This window comes from Limulus polyphemus, unplaced genomic scaffold, assembly GCF_000517525.1.
Source record: "Limulus polyphemus unplaced genomic scaffold, Limulus_polyphemus-2.1.2 Scaffold273, whole genome shotgun sequence".
Lineage (NCBI taxonomy): Eukaryota > Metazoa > Arthropoda > Merostomata > Xiphosura > Limulidae > Limulus > Limulus polyphemus.
Genome location: NW_013665883.1, coordinates 632,661 through 655,034, shown reverse-complemented (window position 1 = coordinate 655,034; position 22,374 = coordinate 632,661). Strand labels below are relative to the sequence as shown.

General features: G+C 31.7%; 1 protein-coding gene across 1 annotated transcript in view; it reads left to right on the top strand.

Moving 5' to 3' along the window:
* Window positions 1-22,374, top strand: part of LOC106456934 (nuclear valosin-containing protein-like) — a 95,748-nt gene that overhangs the window by 43,415 nt on the left and 29,959 nt on the right. Inside the window, exons 11-20 of the mRNA XM_022382739.1 lie at window positions 3,166-3,362; window positions 4,342-4,421; window positions 5,714-5,836; window positions 11,426-11,530; window positions 12,742-12,804; window positions 13,709-13,831; window positions 15,066-15,272; window positions 16,470-16,546; window positions 17,094-17,268; window positions 18,542-18,752. Of these exons, the coding sequence (XP_022238447.1) occupies window positions 3,166-3,362; window positions 4,342-4,421; window positions 5,714-5,836; window positions 11,426-11,530; window positions 12,742-12,804; window positions 13,709-13,831; window positions 15,066-15,272; window positions 16,470-16,546; window positions 17,094-17,268; window positions 18,542-18,752 (1,361 nt within the window). The remainder of the gene's footprint in view (window positions 1-3,165; window positions 3,363-4,341; window positions 4,422-5,713; window positions 5,837-11,425; window positions 11,531-12,741; window positions 12,805-13,708; window positions 13,832-15,065; window positions 15,273-16,469; window positions 16,547-17,093; window positions 17,269-18,541; window positions 18,753-22,374) is intronic.

The window sequence follows — 22,374 nt, the reverse complement described above, 5'->3', positions numbered from 1 at the left end:
AAAATTCATTATCATTAGCACCAAAAAATCACACACAGGTTAATTCTGGCACATTTAGCTGGTCGATATGTGTATTTTATGTATAAACATTGTTTTATCTACATCAATATGTTTCTTTACTGTTGATTGTCATGAAGTATGAAGGCAATTGTAATACTGATATATAACTTAAACAATACCCAGGTCCTGCCTAAATGGAGCATAAGGACTGGACAAGGCTTAGTTTTTGTCTTCCTAAAACTTGGTCATAAAGGATCATTTTACAACATACTAAAAGTTCTTAACAAATTACTATTTAGAGATAGGCTGCTTCCATTAAATAAGTTATTTTGATCTTACAAAAATTAGTGCATTACTGAAATAGTCCCCAGGTTAGTCATCATAAAAGGAACATTTAATACCCTTGGTATATTATGCCATTGGCATACTTGTCCAGGAAAGATTTGAAAGGTGTCAAAATGAAAATTAATAGTTTGAGGTAAAGCATGGGAATTCAAAAGTAGAATAAATCTTCACATTTTTAGTGAGTTTTTTATTTTGTATCTGTACTTTCATTTATTAAATTAACTGTGAAAAATAACTATAATAATTATATAAAAAATAATTTATCAGTAATTTTGTTTAGAAGAGTTACACAACATTTTATCCTATAAGTGTGATTTATCCCTTTACATTTATTCTCCTATTGACCACGTACTCACTGGTTACCTTAATATTGTGACTGTTGTAGATTTATGACTTCTTTGAATAAAGGTCTAAAATTCTGGGAATGTCCAAAAATCTTTGGGAAGTGCACCAAAAAGTATTTAACACACCACTATTCTGAACTATATATATAAAACCTTCCAAATTTGCTTGGAATCAAAATCAGCATGTAATGCACCATATTGTTTACGTGTATTACTTGTATGACAGTATTCTCAAAGATGTTTGCAAGATAAATTAATCTGCACCAGTAGAATGTAAGCTTTTGTCATGAGTGCCATCACACAGATAAGTTTTGGCATAATTATGTCTTTTGACATCAGTAAATTCATACATTAGTAAACTGTAATCGTAGATAACAGAAACGGCAGATAATCGAGACACTGGTGTATCTCGCTAGTTAACATATTGTTTAATCTAAGTAAGATTTTTCAATATATTTAAGTTCCTTGTTTTAATTTATAATCTCTTTACCATCGTTTAATCACGTTATCATGAAAAATTATAAAAAGTAATCATAATCATAAAAGCCAAGTGTTGTTTGGTTACCAATACATAACTGGGCAACCCAACACAACCTGAACATGCAACTATGGTTAAAGGATGACTGCTGTGCAGCACAGAACAGCAGATGACAACTGAAGTTGAAAGAAATGTTTAAAAAAATCTTTATGTGTTTTTGTATACTATGTTTTTATTCACTAATCAAATACAGTTAACCAAGCTACAAATATTTTGTATTCCTGTCTTAACAGCCAAAAATGAAAGAGGCAAGGCTAGGCTTAAACCAGCCGACTTATGATTTGAACCCCAGATATCATGGAACACCTGAACTTTTGCAACCACGATTAATTTCTAAGTGACAATTCTTCCAAAACATGTAAATTATTGTCTAGAATTGTAATGGCACAATTATTTTAAGAATATTTTGGGGAAAGAAAAAACCCGTGAATAATCAAGGATCACGGATAACAGAGGCATGGATAATTGAGGCGTTAGTGTAAAATGGGGTCAAAATTACTCTAAAACTCTTTAAAACATCTATGTGATATGGCCAATAGCCAGTTTAGAGGGGTGTCTGATATTATAAGATCTGTAATATATATAAAAATTATAACAGAAAATGTGGCTATTAACACAGAGAGGACTGGTTTAGAGAACTTTTACTGTAGTTAGTTTATGATCAGTAGTTGTACCATAAATGTAATATCGTGTAAAGACTTTATAAGAACTAGTGATATGTAGAATAAATCATCTTTATAAGGTTGAGAAATTGTGAAAGATACACATCGAATTTGTATGCTAACTTTTCAGTAACTAGTGTAGTTTGTATTCTAGCTGTTTCAACCAACCACATTATTTTGAATTTTTTATTGATCAGTTATATTACAATTGCAACAAATGGCTTTTAGAAACTGTATTCAGAACACCAGCTGTAATATTTTACTGGAGCATGTTATCATGTGACACCATTAGCGCAATTTTAATTTTGACCAAGTACCAAGGTAAGTTTATGCAATATGAGATAGAAACTGCAAGTTCTTATCAACACTTTGTTATTGGACATTGGATACTAGGAACTCCACCTATTTATTTTTGTTTTAGCAAATCAAATTGGTGTTCGTAAGGCTAATTAAAGTGCACCACTGATGCTTTACAATCATAAATCCATTTTAGGTACATTTTTATCAACCATGAATCTAATCCGATAGCCATTGTTAGGTGGTTGTTTTGTGCATAAGGTCTTATGTTTCAGTGAAAATAGAGGATAGATTTTCAGTGTATTAAACAAAGAACAAAAATGTTTATAATATAATAATCAGTCAACTCTTTAATGTTTTTGTCACCTTGCAAATTTGTAAATATGTAACCAATGAATATCAAAGGAAATAAGTCAGTCTGTCTGAGTAAATAACAAAATATCAATATGTTTAAGTAACCTATAACATATGAAATTGAATCATGTATGATAAAATTTATTTTGGAAACAACTTAAAATATTTGGAATGAAATGTACGCTGATACTTTTTGAATACTTGTTTTTTTAATTAAAAATCTCTCACATAGAGGAAAAAGCTTTCATATAAAATACTTGTTTACCAAATTCAAATTTTACACTAATTAGTATTTTGATTATCAATTAAAATACTTTAATGAAGCATAATTTTTGTGAAATTGAATGAGATTGTTTTAGTTGTTGTTTTTTTTCTGTTCTGAAACAGTGTGGGAGAATTTACATAGTTTTGTCATGAAGAACATTCTTATAATTATATAATAATTTCCACCAGAAGAGTTACTAAAAATATTTAATAAGAATTACAATGAATTATAATTAGTCTTAATTATGAGTGACAGGTAAGCCACAAAAAATGCCTCTATGACCACTCTGGCTTAGATCATCATTTGGGTATCCTCATGAGCTTTTTTATGTTGATATTCAAACTTCTTGATTCTTTTCAGGGTATTCAGTGCCTTACAAGAACCCACCAAGCTGGACACAAAATTTAAATCCAGTGTCCAGGAACTTCAGGTTGCATTGTCTGAAGAACATCTTTCTAATGGAAAAACAATTGTACAGACCATTTCAGATAAACAGCTTAGACCAAAGTTAGATATCTCTACACCAAATTCTATTTCTAAAGAAAAGCTTGAAGAAGGTACATGCATTTTATTTTGTAATCAGGTCTTTTTCAAAGACACTGACAGCATCACCAAAGAATTCTATTCCATAACAAGTAAAAAGCAGCTGGCTAGCAACTGCATATACTTAATTGTCTCCATGATAATGTTTATATAGATGTAGTCATGCTTCTTGCCTAAATATTTAGTATGACACATGGACATATCACATAATTTACACAAGTTCTTACATAATATCTATTATAGGGCATATAAATGTTATATGGGTATCATATATAATATCACATAAGTATGTGTGTTGTAATTTATTATTTTATAAAAGTATGTTATAATGTAAGTATGGCCGTATAAATTTGTATCATAACTCACAAGAATCTCTATACAGATAGGTTTCATAACTCACAAGATGTCTGTATAGGTAATTGTCATAACTCACAAGTATTATTGTACATATCTTTATGTCATAATTATGCTCTTGTACTTAAACAAACATAAAGACTTATTTTTGTATCAAAAGTAAAAAATAAAATTAATCTTTCTTTTCTAAAATAATTTGTTACTGTATCATATACATTGCTTTCGGATCTGATTTACTGTAGAAGGTTGTGCATAAAAAGCACTTTGTAACCACAATTGAGAATAAATAACTTGGTCTTAGAAATCAGATTTAGTTGTAGTATTTTAGTCAGTCAGGAAACATTGTGTATATATTTTTGTTTAATTTACAAGTTAATATTTTTAAACTAACTAAATATTTGGCTATACTTGCCCGTAAAGTATTTGAGCTGTGAAATGACTAATGTTCAGGTTAGGTTTCAGACATTGAATGTATACAGTTTCTTTATTATGTAAAGTCCTAGCATTTAACCATAATGGTATACTAAGGACATATTACACAATTTTGAATGTTTTCCTTTGCATAGATACACACAATTTGTATCTGTGGTTATGGTGGCTACTTTGTCCATGAGTTAATCCCAACATTTTCTGTTTAAGCATTGAAATGGCTTCAAGATCAGCCTCCTTTATCAACAGAACAACTTCAAGAACTTTATATAGAGATGGTTGATTTTCAGGTAAATTGTATTTTTCTGTCAAGTTAATAAACTTTTTCATAAAACGGTCAAGAATGTTTCCAGCACACTTTTTTTTTACTGGATAGAAAAAATAGATTATTAAAATTATTCTCAACTAAAGAAACTAGCATCACTATGATAATAAGGGTACATGATATCAACTAGGCCATTTCGAAAAATATTTTTGTAAGAAGAGCTTCACATGATAATTTTATTTTCACGACAAGAATCTTGAGAACTGCCTTCAGCATGTAGGAATTATATATATACATAAAATATTGGGAAGTAAGTTTTCCAAAAACAAGTTAGTACTTATTGACAAGTAATTTAATTAAATAAGAAATTAATATTACAGATCAGAGGGAAGCATGTAAAATTGTTTTATCACTTGATACATGTAAAGTTAAATATATATATATATAAACTAAAATTTATTTTTGCCGTCAAAAGTGATTCATTTATCTTGGAAATTTTTCCACATTGTCAGCCAAGGGTAAATATACACAATGCCTCAGCTAAATGTTAATAGCAATAGCAGAATGAGCCTGTTATTAATTTCTACATTAATCCACTTGTTCCTATAAAGCAAAATCACAGGCAGCAATCTTCTTGCACTGTTCTAGTGTGTATTTAGTGCTAATTTTTAATTAGCACTGAAATGTAAACAACCTCACTGTTGTCATATATACTTGTAACATTTTATATTGTATTGTTATAAGTGGATCCTGGTCACTAGTTAGTATAAGTTTAGACCTATCATTTAAAGTAGACTTGTTATAAGATTAGATGCTCTGACTTCTACACTAGCTTGAGTCGTGTTTATCAATTATTTCTGGTTAAAATATAAGCAGGGTTTTTATATGTACAAGAAGCTTAGTTTTGAACTGAGTAAATTGTAGTAATGAAAAATATGGAATAACAATACAGTATTCATACTAATTTTCCACCAAGCTTAAAAAGTATTTAAAAATAATAATTTGTTATCCATGAACATGAAATAGCAACAGCTCAATATCTGTTATTGTTGTTGTATAAAGGAACATTGGTTTTGCTCTTTTGTAATTAAATGGAAAAAATGAAAGAAGTTTACACTTAGATTTATTGAGATTTAATTTTGTTTAAACTATGTTTGATGAACATTTATTACAATGATACCTACAAACAAAAGTCACAAATATGATGCAAAAAAGAGCAATTTTCTTTGTTTTTGCTAAATCTAAACTTTAATAAATAAAAATTAACTTAGCAAATCTAGAGTTTCAGAGCAATAATTGATACACACTTATAAACAGGAAGCTGTAACTGTTGTTCAACCATCAGCAAAACGAGAAGGATTTGCCACTGTACCAGATGTTACATGGGATGATATTGGAGCCCTTCAAGGTGTGAGGGAGGAACTACAGCTGGCAATATTAGTAAGTTTAACAACAAACATTTTAAGGTTTTACCTTTAAGTAAGACACATTTTCAAATATTTATTTTGTGCATGTAAAACTTTTATGGCATATTGGGCAGTGCTCTTCATTGTATTCAGCTTCATCATGCTATTTTTTTTGTTAAAAAGAGATGTCAAGCTGAAATGATACAAAATAAATGTATATGTGTGTGCATGTACAGGCATGGGCAGCAATAAAGGGGGCTTGCTTGGCTGAAGTTACTATAAAATGTGTCTTAGCCTCTCCTGTAGCTCTGAAAATCAGCAAAAAGTTTTTTTTTTCTTTCTCTTCCAAAACACTAAAGTATGTGCACCCAAAAAATATAGAATGCAGCCCCCTCAATTTTTTGTGTAGCTCCCTCACCAGGAAAAGGCTGGTGCTGCCTCTGTATACAGGATGCATAAAAGTTATGTGACGTATTACAAACTTAAACCACAACAAGACAGTAACAGTTATAAACTTGTGGTTTATGATTGATGAAGGCACATATGTGCAGTTTTTTGCCATAACAGATGTAATCACATATAACACATTCTAGACATTTGAACAGGAAAGTTGTTGATCTTGGTATCTTAACTTCATAATTTCACAAGTCATTTGTAAAACAAAAAGGTGCATGCAAAAAACATTTGTCAAGGCAAATCTAGAAATTTATCTATTTTCTTAGCTTCATTCATTTTATAACTTAGTGGTAGTCTTTCCTTGGGTCGTGTACTGTCTTTTGATTCTAATTGAGATAATAAGAAATTCAGTATTCTAATTGTTTTGTTTAGAAAATCTCAGAAACTTGTACAGAATGATGAATTTAGTATTTTTCTTTAGCAAAATGCCAAAACATTTTTAACCGTTCATTTACTTGTGTCAACTTTCCATGTCAGGTTTCTTCAAGCCCTGGAAAGAGCTATCAGGCTTTTAATTATGTTTCCTTCTCCTACTGTGCAGATAGTTCACTTTCTTTTGGGGATGTGGGCATCCCTTGAGCCTCTCATTTCTTAGGGATGAGCACATATGAGATCCCATCAGTGGTTCGTGACAAATTGATCATATATTCTGATCCTTTGTATCATTCTGTCACATTACTCAAGAGCAAAATCGTCAATTTATAATGGTGGTTGGATTGGAAGAACATTATTATTGAAGTACCTTTTCCACCACCTTGTCCTAAGATCCATCTGTTCACAGATGCATCTCTTCAGGGATGGGGAGCTTATGGTCAAGGCTAGGAGTTCCAGGGTATTTGGATGGAAGACAAGTTTATCCCCCATATCAACATTCTCAAACTTCTTGCAGTAGACCAGGTAATGGTTCAAGGTTTGTCTCTCTTCAAGGGAAAAACTGTCATGATACATTCGAACAATTCCATGGTGGTATCTCAGATTTCTTGTTAAGGAGCCACACATTCTCGAGAACTTTGTTTTCGTACCTTGGATTTTCTCTACTGGGCTCATTTCCATAGTATCAGTATTTTAGCATGTCAAGTTCCAGGAGTGATGAATTTAATTGTAGATCACTTGTCTCGACCCAACCAGATTCTTCCGATGGAATGGATGCTACATTACAAGGTTTTTCAGTGGATTTGCTCTCAGTTCGGGTCTCCAACAATCAATGCCTTTGCGACTCATTGGAATTCTCAACTGCAGGTGTTTTGGTCTCCAATATCTCATCCTCAGGCATTGGCATTAGATGTGTTCAGTCAGGACTGAACAGGTTTACATCTGTATGCCTTTCCCCTGATTTGGCTATCGTTTTGTGTCCTGACTGTGGTTTGTTCCACTGCCTATCAAGTTCTCTTAGTTGCACTATATTGGCCAGCTCAAAAGTGATTTCCACTTCTTTGGTATCTGCCGGAATGTCCACCCCCTACCTCTTCCACATTGTGAGTCTCTGTTGAGACAACCTCGATCAGATATTCTCCACCCAGATGTTCAGAAACTCAATTTTCATGCTTGGAAGTTAAGCGGTACTTTGCCCAACAAGGGTTTAACTTCTAAGGTTTCTCTATGTAACTAAATCTCTCCATAGGCCAACCACAGCCATTTATCAATGGAAATGGAGTACTTATCCTCAGTGGTGTATTAAAAGGAATTCCAACTCTTCATTCTAAAGTATCTACCATATCTCGTTTTATGACTTAGGTATTTGAGAAGGGTCTTGCTTCATCTACAGTGGCTTTATATAAGGCATCCTTATCCACTATTTTTCAGTAGTCCAAATATCAGAAGATTTTTTAATCCTCAGTACTATCAGGTCTACTCAAATCCTTTTGTATTCTTCGACCCAAATGACCTTTTCAAATACCGAATTGGGATTTTACAGTTGTTTTACATACATTGTCTCATCCTCCCTTGAGCCTTTAGCTTCGTGTTCTTTATTTCACCTTTCTCTTAACTTGTATTTTTTGTTGTTGTTGGCTTATGGACCTTGTCAGTCGGAGTTGTTTGCAATCCATGTACATCGGATTCTTTATCATTCTAAATTTGTCCTGCTTTACCCTGATAGGTCTTTTCTTCCCAAGACTCTGGCAGCCAGGGAAGGGGAAATATCCTTCTCACCAATCTATTTGTCAGCCATTTCTCACCTTTATGACCCCTCAAATTCTGACCATTTATTATGTCCTGTTAGGGCCCTCAAGTTTTTTGTGGCTTGTACTAACTCATTTTGAGGTAGTAGGAATTGATTGTTCACTCATTGGAATCCTTCTATTTCTCGTGATTTATCTTCCATTACCCTAACGAGGTGGCTTCATAAGTTTATTCCCATGGCCTATAATGGATTCCCATTACAGGAGAGGAATCTTTGCGTGTCACATCTTACCAGTTTTGTCATATCTCTGTCAATGGCCCCTAGTTTAATTGCCCTCCGGAAGACATTGTGTGGTCTGGTATGTGGATCACTCCTAATACTTTCCTATCTCATTTCTTACATGATCTTGCACTTTCCTCTTCTGAGGGTTTTTGACTAACCCCTGTGGCTATTTTGACCACATCTGTTAGATTTTAACCAGAAGTAAGTATTTTTCTCAATCATATACTCTTTTATTTCCATATCCCCTTAATTTTTACTGGATCCCACTCTGTGGTGAGTGTTGTCCAGGCAGGTATGCTTTCTCTTTTCAATTCTGCACTAGCAATCACTTTCACTATAATTACTACAGGTTGCAACAGGATCTATTGAGATGGGGTATTTCATAAGACCATCTGTGTTCCTACCAGATGGTATTACTTTATTATTATGGACCACTACTCATGGACTATCATGAGTAAAGCTAAAGAGGATCCTGCTCATTCCTGTCGATCTTCAGGTTGAATAACTCAGGGGTCAGTTTGCTTTTAAAAATGTAGTGAATTAGATTCACCTATTGCACAGTTTCCAGAGCTCTATTCTCCCCAACGTATATTACCCCCCCCCCAGACTGTATTAGTGGAGTTTGGAAGTCCTTACGACCTCCAGTATCCAGACATTGTGGTAACAGACAGAGGCATTTCCTCCAGAGTGTTTGAGTGTGTTCCTCTTCTCTTGATGAAGAGGGCAAAATTGGGGACCCTCCTACTCAGGTCCCTGGATGTTTTTGCCAGATGTCAGTAGGAGTGGCACTAACCTCCTCAGGATCCTGCTCGTAATTCTGGTTCAGATTTGACATGAAACTATCTGGTTTGGGGGGGGGGGCATGGCCTTTCTCTTTGATCAATGTTGCTTTTGTATATTGTTTATGGAAGGAGATCATCATGATTCTGAACATGAAGTGGTCCCATCCTAGGTCTTTGATTGAGCAAAGGTTCCACGTCCTTTCCATAATTCCAGAGACAAGCAGAATACTCCTTGCCAACTTGGTTGGGCAGTGAGGATGAATGTTCATAATTTCAGACCTGATGAGTTCTGTTCCTTTGGTTGAGTACTGCATACACAATCCCATCATTATGAGCCTGGGGTGTTGCCTTTTGGACTTCTTCAGGTTGAGGAGAAAGTTTGTCCACTTTGGTGTTGCTTACTTTCTCATTGTGATTTAAGTGGAGCGAAATGTATCACTCTATGGCTACAGGTTGAGATCCAATCAAGTGTATATATAACATTGTGGTCCAATAGCCCTAGCCACCAACGTGAGATATAATTCTAACCCCGAGTTGTGCAACATTGGCTATCTAGTTAGGGTTGGCCTATACTGATGATTACTCATATTCCATTCCACCTTTCATATAGGAACTGAGTTCCAGGTGAAAAACATACCTGTTCTGGATGTATTGCAGTTCCCCCATTCTTGTACCATCTATCTTGGTACACTTCTGTTCTATACAGATGCTTTCTATATGGTTCATGCCTGTATCAGCCCCCTCCACCTTCTCAATGTGGAATTCTAGCTATAGTGTCAGCTGAGATAAGTATGTTTTGGAAGTTAACATTTTCCTAAACTGAAAATGTATTTCCAATAATACTTACTTCTGCTGACACTCTCCCCACTGAAAGCCGGTTTATGTCTTGAAAAAGTGATTACATTATCTGATGATATGCTTATATACAGTACCTAGATAGAGGACGCATTGAAGTTGGTTGAGAAATTTGCAAATTAGATTTCCCAAGGGTATTCGAGTGGAGTATAAAAGACTGGAGCAAGCATTTTCAATGCTTAGATGGGCAAAGAGTGAAAACCCTGGCGATTAAGAAATAGCTATAGTGTCCCCGGAGGTAAATATTATTAGACATACATTTAGGAAAATGTTAACACCTGATATCGTGAGAAGATATTTATTTACTTTACATATTAAAATTCCTCTGGAAATGCCAGAGTACTTGCAAAAATGTAGCCAGATTTCTAGAAAACTAGAGTTGACTATTATGTTTATCATATTGTCCCTTAGTGGCTCAGTGGTACATTTATAGACTTATACCACTAAAATCGTGGGTTCAGTACCCTGCAGTGGACAAAGTACATATATATAATTCATTATCTAGCTTTGTGTTCAAACAAACAAATGTTTATCATATCTGATTTTTGTTTTAGATACTCTGAATTCATCAAACTATTGTTGGAGTATTTAAGATACAGTGCATATCTTTAGAAATACAACATGCTTATTTATAGTTTATAAGGCTGATACATAAAACATTTAATATAGTTGCTAGACAATGTATATTTTTTGGCCAAAAGGTTTAAGCTTTGATGACTTGAGACTGTTTCAGAGTGACAGACATTTAAATTATAATATCCTTAGCACTCTTTATATAATAGTAAATTTTCAGTATCATCTGGGATCTTAAGCCAAGGGGACTATCAGAAGAGGTGATAACTAGAAAACCTTGATTTTTAGTTGCAAGTGTATTGCATTATTCATAATAAATAATTAAAATGTTTTGTAATGAAATACAAATATTGAAAAAATACTTTTTTAAATAAAATTAAATAAACTATTAAAAAAGAAAACATAATTTCAAGTAGAATTTCAACAAATGCTTGATTTACTGAGATACATGATGTTAAATGAAAATATCAGGCTCTCGTATCGTAAGTTGTTCACTTACGTATTAATTTCAATCTTTTACCATTTTTTAAAAGCAATTTTATGTATATTTTAGGCTCCAATTAGACACAGAGAAAGATTTGAATCATTAGGACTAACAACCTCAACAGGAATACTGCTATGTGGACCACCTGGATGTGGAAAGACATTACTGGCAAAGGTTTGCTTTTAATTTTAGTCTTGGTTTCTGTGTAAGCAGAGACTTAAATGTATTGTACATTCTTATGGACTAAATAGGTTTATTAAATACAATAGCTACATTATGATGCATTTATCCTGAAGGAATAAAACTATGATGAGAGATTCATCTGAATATTTAAGCAGCTGGAGTAAGATTGTTTGACTTAAAAATCTCAAAGTTACATATTCTTTTTTGTTTTTAGGGTATACAAAAGATAGTTTAGTTTTAAAATATTTGCATTTGTTTTGTACGAATTATTAAGTTTTAGGTTTTTAACAGTTGCTTATATATAAGTACTCTCTTTGTTGCAAGCATCTTAGGTTATAATATTTATACAGGTTTTTTTTCTAAATATGAACAATTAACTAGTTATCTGAAAAAAAAAGGAAAAACCTAAAAAATATCATTGTTTGTTGCTAGTATAAAAGACATAGTCAGATGAAATATATCTTTATAGCTTATTATCTCAATACTCTCTTGTTATTTATAATTCAAGGACTACCATTCTTATTATTTGTTGTCATACAATGTAGCCTCATTCAAAGAACATATAGTTGTTTTTGTTTTGCTCATTAACAAACTAAAGATATAATTTAATTATGAATATTTTCTATTAATATATCTAATATGTCAATTTAGGTATTTTTCAAGTAATGTTAAACCTTTCACTGTGGCTGCTTTAAACACATGCATAATTTTTGTGAGTTGCACACTCACATTTGACTGCCAAAGGTGGACCATACTCTATATGGCGAATCAGCAGTCAGTGGGTTAATACAGAATAAGTGTCATTATTTGCTATGACTCCTATAACAGAGAAGACATTGCAGGTTTAAAATGGACTGCTTACAAAAATATGCTAACTGAATCATAAATCATAATAATGCATAATTTTCATTTTGCTAAGTTGTTCAGAATTTATCTTGGTATATAATTATAAAATAGAAGTTTGTACAGTTTATAAGTAATTTAAAAAATTGTGATCTTATTATGCTTTTAATGTATATTCTATTAAATTTGATACACTGTAAAATTTGTTATTCTGTTTTCACCTATGTCTATTTTATAACTTGTATGTTCACTTGATCGTAGATTACAAGGTAATAAAGAACCATCAAGTGGTTAACTTCAGAGTATGTATATTCTACTAAGAAGGATTTGTAATTTATATTTATTTTGCATACACCTAGGCTATTGCCAATGAATCGGGGATAAATTTCATCTCGGTGAAAGGACCTGAACTACTGAACATGGTATGTGTTTATCTTGAAAGAACAGCTAAGATATTAGCTTACCATAGTCGGAATTTAATAAAATATGTTCATAAGAACAAAATATTTATGTGTAAAATGCATATTTGAAACTTTAATGTTCAAGTAATATAAGATTATTATTCAAAATATGATTTTACTTTTAATACCTCCACTGACAAAACTTTTGTTAATGATAGTTTCTCTCGAAGTTTCTTCTTCTTTCATGACATTCGTGGTTTGCTTGTTTGTTGTTAAGCGTAAAGCTACACAATGAACTATCTTTGCAATGCCCACCCCAGATATTGAAGCCTGATTTTTAGCATTGTAAGCTTGCAGATTTTCTGCTGAGCCATTGGGGGGGGGGGGTGACATTTTTGTACTTATTTTCATATTTTGACCACATTGTGTTGATATATTTTATATCTTTCTTTTTTAAGATAAATGTGAAATAATTGTTTTTATTTTATAATATTGTTGTTAAAGTAGCTATGTAATCTGCAACATGACTAATGTTATTCTGTTTATATGCAGTAATAGTATTTTAGAATTATTTTTATTGGAATCTACACATTAAGAGTATTTCATAGCTTTGTTATGAAGTTAGATCAGTTGAATAATGGGAGAGTATTTTATTCTGATTTGCCAAAATGTGATCCTGTTGTTTTGAAGGAAAGAAGTTGAAATTTGAATAGAGAGTAATTGTTAATGAAAAACAATTCACAGTGATCTGCATTACCAGTATTAGTTTCCTTATTTATAGTAGTTAAGTTTTGTTCTGTTTCTTTAATATTTAAAAAAATATTAATTGTTTAAGTGTAATGTTCAGCTGTATCAATTTAGAAAATATTTAAAATTTACACAAAATGAGCAGCTTGACAGACTCTATGCTTTGTTAATATTCCAGTATGTAGGGGAGAGTGAACGAGCAGTTCGACAGTGTTTCCAGCGAGCCCGAAATTCTGTTCCTTGTGTGATATTTTTTGATGAACTTGATGCGTTGTGTCCAAGGCGTACAGATTCTGCAGAGGTATTAATAAATATGTACTGTTGTCTCATCTAAGCTGGCTGTGTGTTTGTGTATGTGAGCTTCTGTATGCTGACCTTGTTTGTTACACTGGTTGAAGCAGCCCTGTTTCAAAATGAAAATCTAGTAGCTACCTGTGTTGTCCTAAAACAACTGATTAACACTGTAGTACTGTAGTCTGAGAACTTCCTTCCTCAGTTATAAAACATCTATAACCAACAACAAAGTTGCTTTAAAAAGTTATTAATTTGGCATTATATAGATTGAAGTATTATCCTTTAACTAGAGAACAATTTTGCCCTACTGTACGTCAGCTACATCAGGTTAACCTTTTTGTTACTCTAGCTCTTGGATGCTATCACTGCTGGATTTATCCAACTTGACATTTATAGCCATTTGGTGCGACAAGCGGATTCACTCCGTGGTGTCACAAACACTTTTCCTCATACCACAACAATTGGGATACTCACACGTGTGTACATCACCAAGCAAAAGCACAAATAGTGGATTTTGTTATTGAAAAAGTACTAAAAAAGGTCATATTCTAAATTTCATTTTTTTAGTGGATAAATGACACTGTTTGAGAACCCACCTGAAAGTTAATTATGCACTCAGAGGGCTAGATTGGAAGATTCCATCCTAAAGCATTGAAAAGTTTTTCTGTGATAGCCAGCTGCATATACTGTTAACCTCATGATTCTCTACGAAAAATATGTTCCACCATCAAGCTTTAAACTTATCTGAGTACATACTTAAACTGGCTTTTTGATTGAGTTGAATCTACCTCATAGGTAGATTAATAGAATAATATTTTCTAATCATATCAAAATGAAACCTTTATAGAGAAGAGATAAATCAACATTTGTGACATTTTGGGGGCTTTTACACCGTACAGATCCCTTGATGTTAACCAATCAACATTTAATACAACATTCCAGGCTGTACTTTTCCACTTATTTTCTGATGATTCATAAGAACATTTTCAAAATAAGTTTTCTGCTTATTTCATAGTGGATTTAAAGTGAACAATTGTTATTATTGGTATTAAACATGAAAGTAAATATTTTGGCTTTTGTGCCTCGAAAATGAACCAAGTAAAGAGAGAATTCTTTCCTGAAAACTAATAAATAGACAAGTTAACTTTTTTGGTATTTTGGAATAAATGTAATGAAGTTAATTCCATATTTCATATAAAGTAGATAATTTAACTTGCTATTGGGTTTTGTACATACTTCAGAGTGGATCTAGTGCTCGGGTAGTAAACCAGCTGCTAACAGAAATGGATGGGCTGGAGGCCAGAAAACAAGTTTTTGTTGTGGGAGCAACTAATAGGCCAGATATTATTGATCGTGCAATGCTTCGCCCTGGGCGTTTGGACAAGTTATTATTTGTGGGACTGCCAACACCTGAAGATCGTGTGGACATTTTAAGGACTATAACAAAGGTATAATCATCACTTTCAATAACAGCATAAAGTTTTATGTTACAGACAAACTGAATTTGTTTGCTACTAATACTTTCAATACTTAAGTATTGGAGTATTCAAAATACTAAAAAAAAATGGTGTTTAGTATAAGAGTTAAACAGATTTTCTTTGTTCAAACTTCATTTTATTAATGTGTGTGCTATGACAGTGAACTACAAGATGATTGGAAATATTATATTGTTGATCTCTTTTTTTTTCTTTTCATAACTACCCACATTTTCAGAGGATATTTTTTGTTCCTCAAATGCATTTTCACTTGTATTTCAAAATATCTAATAACTGTCTCAAATGTATGTTAAATCTTACTTCAAACATACCCTTCCCTTTGCATTCAAAATAAATGACTAAACATAAAAAATATATTAAGTAAATATATTAAATAAAAATATATTAAATATATATTAATTAATATATATATTAAGATGAAATTTGGTTTTATAAAATAAAACCTTCATAAGAAAGTTTTAGAAGAATGTAGGAAAATTTTTAATTGTTCTTTTAAAAAAATGCATCACAATGAAATCTTTTTTAAATTTTCAAAGCTATGAATTCATAGAAGTATTTCATGAAAAAATAAGATATTTTATTTTCCTAGGGTATGTAATCTGTAGAAAGTTTTTCTGAAGTTTCAAACTATTTCATCCTGTAGTTTTTTTGTTTTTTTTGTAATGCAATATAACAAGCAGTCTAATGGTTATGTGTCCATTTGACACAACTAGGCATTTAAGAACTAAATAACTTTGAGATCATTCAATAGAAAAGTTCCAGTTGCCTGTTTTTTCTTTTCACTTATAATTATTTTGTTACAAATGTATAAGTATGTCTTGATGGTTCCTGTTACAAGCAGTATAGAAATTAACTAATAATTACAGATGTAACAGTAAGTTATTGGTGACATTATTAAGATTAATACTGCTATTTTAATATGAAAATACAAAGCAGGTACAAATATATTATACTTAATATTGCTATGAAAATTTTTGAGACATTAATTAAGCACAGAAATGTGTAATGATACACATGCAGATGCATTTATTTCAGTAGCACATAAACAAATTTAACATGTGTTACATCTATGAACATTCAATTACACTTTTATAGTTACATGTAGAGTTTTATTCATAGGCTTATAAAGTTTATTTCTACATGTTACAGAATGGTAAAAAACCTTGCCTTGCTAGTGATGTTGATTTGAAAGCTATTGGAAATGATTCTCGGTGTGAAGGATTCACGTAAGCTCAGTTACTTTTCTTAATCGTTAATGAAAATGTTTTAACTATGAAATATACATATCATGCCATTTTTAAGGAGAAATTTGTCAAACTCATCCTTAGGTATATTAATAATTAGCAGTGGTATTCACAAATGTTATGTTTGTTCATATATGATTTGATTGTTATTCATTTCTTCCATCTTAAGTGTGCAATTTCATTTCACCTTTCTGTGGTAAAATTCAGTAAGGACCGATCCATTTGTTAAAATCTTAATTTAGAAAATGACACAATTGAGTTATCAGGTATTCACATTAGATATTTTCTGTTATTAATGAGAAAATATTTGGGCATTTATAAAAATGAGTGCAGATAGACCATTGTTCATTTTTGCACTAAACAAAAACTAACTTATGAAGTGTTTGGTTATAAAATGTACCAATTATTTCCTGAGCTTCTTACTGGTTAATGACTGACAATTATAATAAACCTCTACCTCTTTTAGATTATTTTTATTCTGCTTGCAACTAATTAAGATAAAAATATAGTCATTATATACTTTATACAGAGGTGCAGATTTAGCAGCTTTAGTAAGGGAAGCATCGGTAGCTGCTTTAAAGGAATCATTGCCAAGTTTCTCATTAAAGAATGAAGAAGTTGAGAAAGACCAGGAAGAAATAAAGGTTTTTAACAAACACTTTCAAACTGGCTTTTTGAAAGTAAAAGCTTCAGTGTCTTTGAAGGTGAGCAACATTTGATACTTTGTTATTATCACTGTTCTACATCAGTTAAAGAAAAGCTCAGTACAGTTTTCTTTTTAACAGTAAATTGTAAGATAATTAATACTTTTAGATATATATTCTTCATTACTAAAAGAACTGAATCCTGTGCAATTAGTTGTAGTGTTGATTCCCTTCATCTAATATAAATAAATCATTATGACTCCTGTGTTGTTTTTTGTAATTTATTCTGTTATTCACAACTACAATATTTCAAAAAGTATATACTATTGCAGTAATATTAAGGAAGAAGAAGTTATTGTTTTCTCTGTTGTGTTTTCTGGGCTGTGTCACAAAGAAGGCATGGGCTAGTGGTTAGTTGGAATATGAACCATGGACCCTCAGATTCATATTGGATTTCTACAAAATCACTTTCTGCATTTTATGGTCATGTGTGCATTATAAGAGTGATGGTCAAGTAAAACTATTTGATTAGAGTAACCCAAGAGTTGGTGGTTGGTGCTGTTGGCTATCAAATTTATCAGTGTAGCTTTGAGTGTATATACGAAATAGACAAAAAAGAAAAAGAGGAAAACTTCTAAAAACATCACATTCAATTCTCCAGTATTGTATAGAAAAATTCAACCAGAAAGTTTCATTGTGCTGCATTTGATTGGTTTGAGAGTATTCACTACAAACTATTTATTTCATCAGTAATGTTTTCATATTCAGCTCTCTCCAGAATAAACAATTTGTGTCCAAAATTCTTATATTTGTTCTATCTCATCATTCATGCTTTTTATTTTGCATAGTTAATCATTAAGTGGTTTTTGTTTTGCTAAAAATTCTATTATAACATGCAAAATTGTGATTTTTTGGTTTTATCTACTTCTTATTAGTAGTTCTACATCAGTCATTTAAGTGTCTTTTTCATCAGAAACTAAAGTGCTTTACTTTTTTACACTATAACTTAAACACTAATACAAATGAATTTGATTTTATTTTCATGTTCTCACTTTAAGATTTTTTTTAATTGTACCATACAATAGTATATACTTTAAGCTCTTAAATTTCATTCAAATCATTATTCAGTAAGTATTTTCAATTTTTTTTTTTTTCATTTCCAAAATGCTAGTGTAAAAAAGTTTACAATATGTTTCTCTTATAGAATCATGTAGTATGTTAGAATGAGAGAAGTAACTGTTATGAGCTATGAAGTTTTGGGAGTTAATTGATATTAATTTAATTCTAAATTTTAAGAAAAAAATGTAATTTGTTAAAACATTTCTGTTATCAGGATCAGAGAGTATATGACAAGATCAGACAAACAACTTTAATGAAAGTAACTTCACAAGGCGTTACCCTAGGAGAGAAATCAGCCTCAGTTAATCAGCCACTGATAGAGAACCTGAGAATAACTAAAGTCAACAATGTGCCAGATTTAGAAGGTTCTTTCTCTCTTAAGAGTGATGAAGAAAAGATGCCTACAACATCTTTACTAGTTAATTAATATGCTGTAGTTAAGCTACTGATGTACAGCAAATAGCAAAGATTGTTATTGTTTTTTACAAAGTTCTTATTCCTTGTTGAGAATTTTTTGTGTATTATTAAATCACTTTGATTCCTAATGTGTTTTTTTTTGTGTTTTATTTCAAGTCACATATTTTTCACATGCTAAAACATTTAAAAAGACCTCATTGATTGCCTCACAGGTTTTTTGTTAATCTTTTTTTTTATTAATTGTGAAGTTCATATCAACATCTCGGGCAACTTTATGTATGAACCAATAATCCTGTATCTTTCTTGTGATGAGTATTATTTCTCTATCATCCTTAAAGAGCTTCATAATTTAGTAAAAGCAGATGACTGTGGGTTAATTTCTATGCTTGTAAGTCCTCTGTGAAATGTCTGAATATAACTTATAAAGTTTTCATGCAAGAAAAATAGTTGTAAACAAATAAAAATAATCAATTTATAAAATTGTTTTCTATGTCATTATAAGTCAAAATACTAAACATTTTTGAGTATTATGAAAGATATTTCTCTTTTCCTGATACTGTTTTATTAAGACGTATATACTTACAAGAGTTTTACCTTATTTAAAACTATTCCATATAGTTTGTAATATCTTCCAATAATTGAATTTGCACAAAGGACATATTCTCTGTAAGTTTAATGTTTTGTCTAATATGTTGTTTGCTAATTTGTTTAATCAGAAACCAGAAGTGGCAGGCATGACAGAAGTTGCTATTAAATATTAAGGATTCTAGAAAGTAGTACACAAAGCAGATGCTTTTGTCATGCTGATTTAATAGTAGATAATTTGTAGCAAGCAGGATAGTTAATTCTATTACACTGATTAGCCTTCTAGAAGTAGTAGACAGGACAGATCCTTTTCTCTCTCTCTCGCTGTGTAGATTAACTTTCTTGTGGAAGAAAAAGCAGTTAAATTTATAGTGTTGAATGACTTTATGGAAATTACTATTGAGATAGTGATTTATCTATTTCTTTTGAGTTAAAAACTTGTTATTACTTCAACATTTCCACTTGTGACATCTGTAGAATTTAACATCCCTCAGATCACAGTAATAGTTGGCTCAGTGAAACCAATGCTTTTAAAAATGAATACTAAAATATAATGATATTACAATATAATTTTAAGTTAATAAAAACAACAATGAATTTAGAAATAGACACAATCAAATAATATAATTTAAAGAAAGTATCTTGTGAGCAGTATAAAAACTAAAGTTCAGAAACAATATTTTAACTCCAATTAGCAGCTTTTTTTATACCATTCTATACTAATGGGTCACTCACATTATAACAAATGGACTCATTTTATGTCTTTGCATATTAAAATACTCATTGTAAAGAACAGACAAAGAATTAGGTGAAATAATTAATTTCCGACGTAAAATATTTAGTGAAGTCTCACAGTAATTAGTTGTATTAATTGCAATACCATTGATATTTTTGCTAACATTTTTTTATATGACTCCTATGGTATCAGTGACTGCATAAATAGTTTTAAAAAATGTTTAAAAAGCTACAGGGTTAAGAAGTACATATTATTCTACAAAAGAACAAGGTAATAAATATAACTTCAAGTTTATATTATTAATGTGAGGTATAATTTATGACAATTGAGAAATACATAAAAGTAATTCACAAACAATATTTTCAAATTTACATTTTTTTTTTTACAAGTGAACAATATATTTATAAATGTAATCGTTAAGAACAGTTATTATTTTTTTTTTAACTAACAAGAGTCTCTGGTGGAGTGGGTACATGAGCAACAGGTCTTGTAACAGATTGGAGGTTCGAATAAGAAAGATGAGCAAAAATAGCAGTCATCTCCATGGTTTCTAGGCTTACACCAGACCATTGGAATTGCAAAAGGCAAATACTTTTTCTTACCTTTAGTCCATTGTCTCAACTCTTCGACACAAATTATGCAAACTTTGTGTGGAACCCATGATTTGTCTTGGTCCCCAAGTTTTATTCAAAAATACGCGTAATACGCTTTTTTTGCAAATTCTGTAATGTTTTGCCTTTGTTTCTTTACAAAAAATTTAACACAAACATAACAGAATATTTTTGGGTCATTCACACACCTTTTGTTGCCATAGCGACGAATAAATAATATTGAAAAGAAAACAATAATGTCAAAGTGCACTCACAAACAAATACTATCCAGAATGACACGTCATGCGGCCTGTTAACTGTTTATATACTAGCGGTGTGTTTCTCATGGGTTCTAGAACGATCGATAAGACTCAAATTTCGATTTGTCTAGAAAAATCTATAGCCAATGCTTGTCAATATTTTAAGCATAACAAAATGTGATCTGATTTCAATGAAAATGATTCAGTTATGTAGAAGTGCATATGGCGTTTTGTGAAAAATGTGTACGTGATGGAGAATAATGGATATCATTTTCGGATTCGGCGTACAGAAATCACTATAGAACATGTAAAAAGTTCAAGACAATAAAACATTTCAGGCCTGTGTTATCTGTCATAGGTTACTTTTGAGCAGAAGATCTTATTAATTGTGATATAACTGAGAAAGTAAATTAGATTTTACTTTTAGTGATCAATCCATTATTCTGTTGTTTTTGTTTAATCTAGCACAAAGACACACTATCTGCGTTGTGCCCACCACATTCACTGGCTGAAATATTAGAAACCCATTCCTACAAAATAACTAGACGTCATTTCCTGTTTATACAAAGTAGGTGTATACATATTAAAGAAATAAAAACATCATGGGTCTAGAAATACAGATGATAAATTGTATGAGCATCAGTTGTTATAATGTGAAAGGCGAAAAATTTATCAAACTTGGAACTAGGTGTTATTGTTGAAGCTCGATTGTAAAAATAGTCGAGCTGACGAGAAAATCAAAAGATATTGTATCCTGAGTTTACATTGCATGGTTATCAGATCAGGAAACTTCACCTAATAAGGGAAAATGTCAGAAGAAAGAGCTACCAAACTTGGATAGGGAGCAAATATCGGGGATTTTTTAGGCTAATAGACGTTAAATCGTGGCTGAATTGACGAATAACTTTAATAATGGCCTAGGAACATTAATTTCCTGCATAACAATGCTTAGGGAGATCCACGAAATTAACATTAGTAAGTATTCCTCCGTATGTAAGTCACTTGTCTCTGCTAACAACAATAACAATCTCAAGGTACTGGTCGACTGGATGGTTTCCCAATAAAAATATGTATTATGGTCGGATGAATCACGCTTCACATCCTTCTATAGTAACAGTAGGGTTAGAGTATGGTGACAATCCATTGAAGTCGCATAGTTTCTATTGTACACGCTTCCGGAAGGGAAGCAGTATTGTGGTATTCATTTGCATGGCACAGGATAAGTCCCCTGGTTCTCTTTAATGGATGTGTCTCTGTTTATGAATATTTGACCTCCCTAATTGACAAGGTGCACCCGCAATATTCTATTTTTACTCAAAGATAATTACTTCCGGAAAATAATGCCACCAGCAAAAGTGCTATAATCTTTCATAATTAGCTCACTGAGCATAAGACAGACTTCCAACATCTACCCTGGTCTGCAGAGTCTTCTGATCTTAGTTCCTTCGAAAGAAAATGT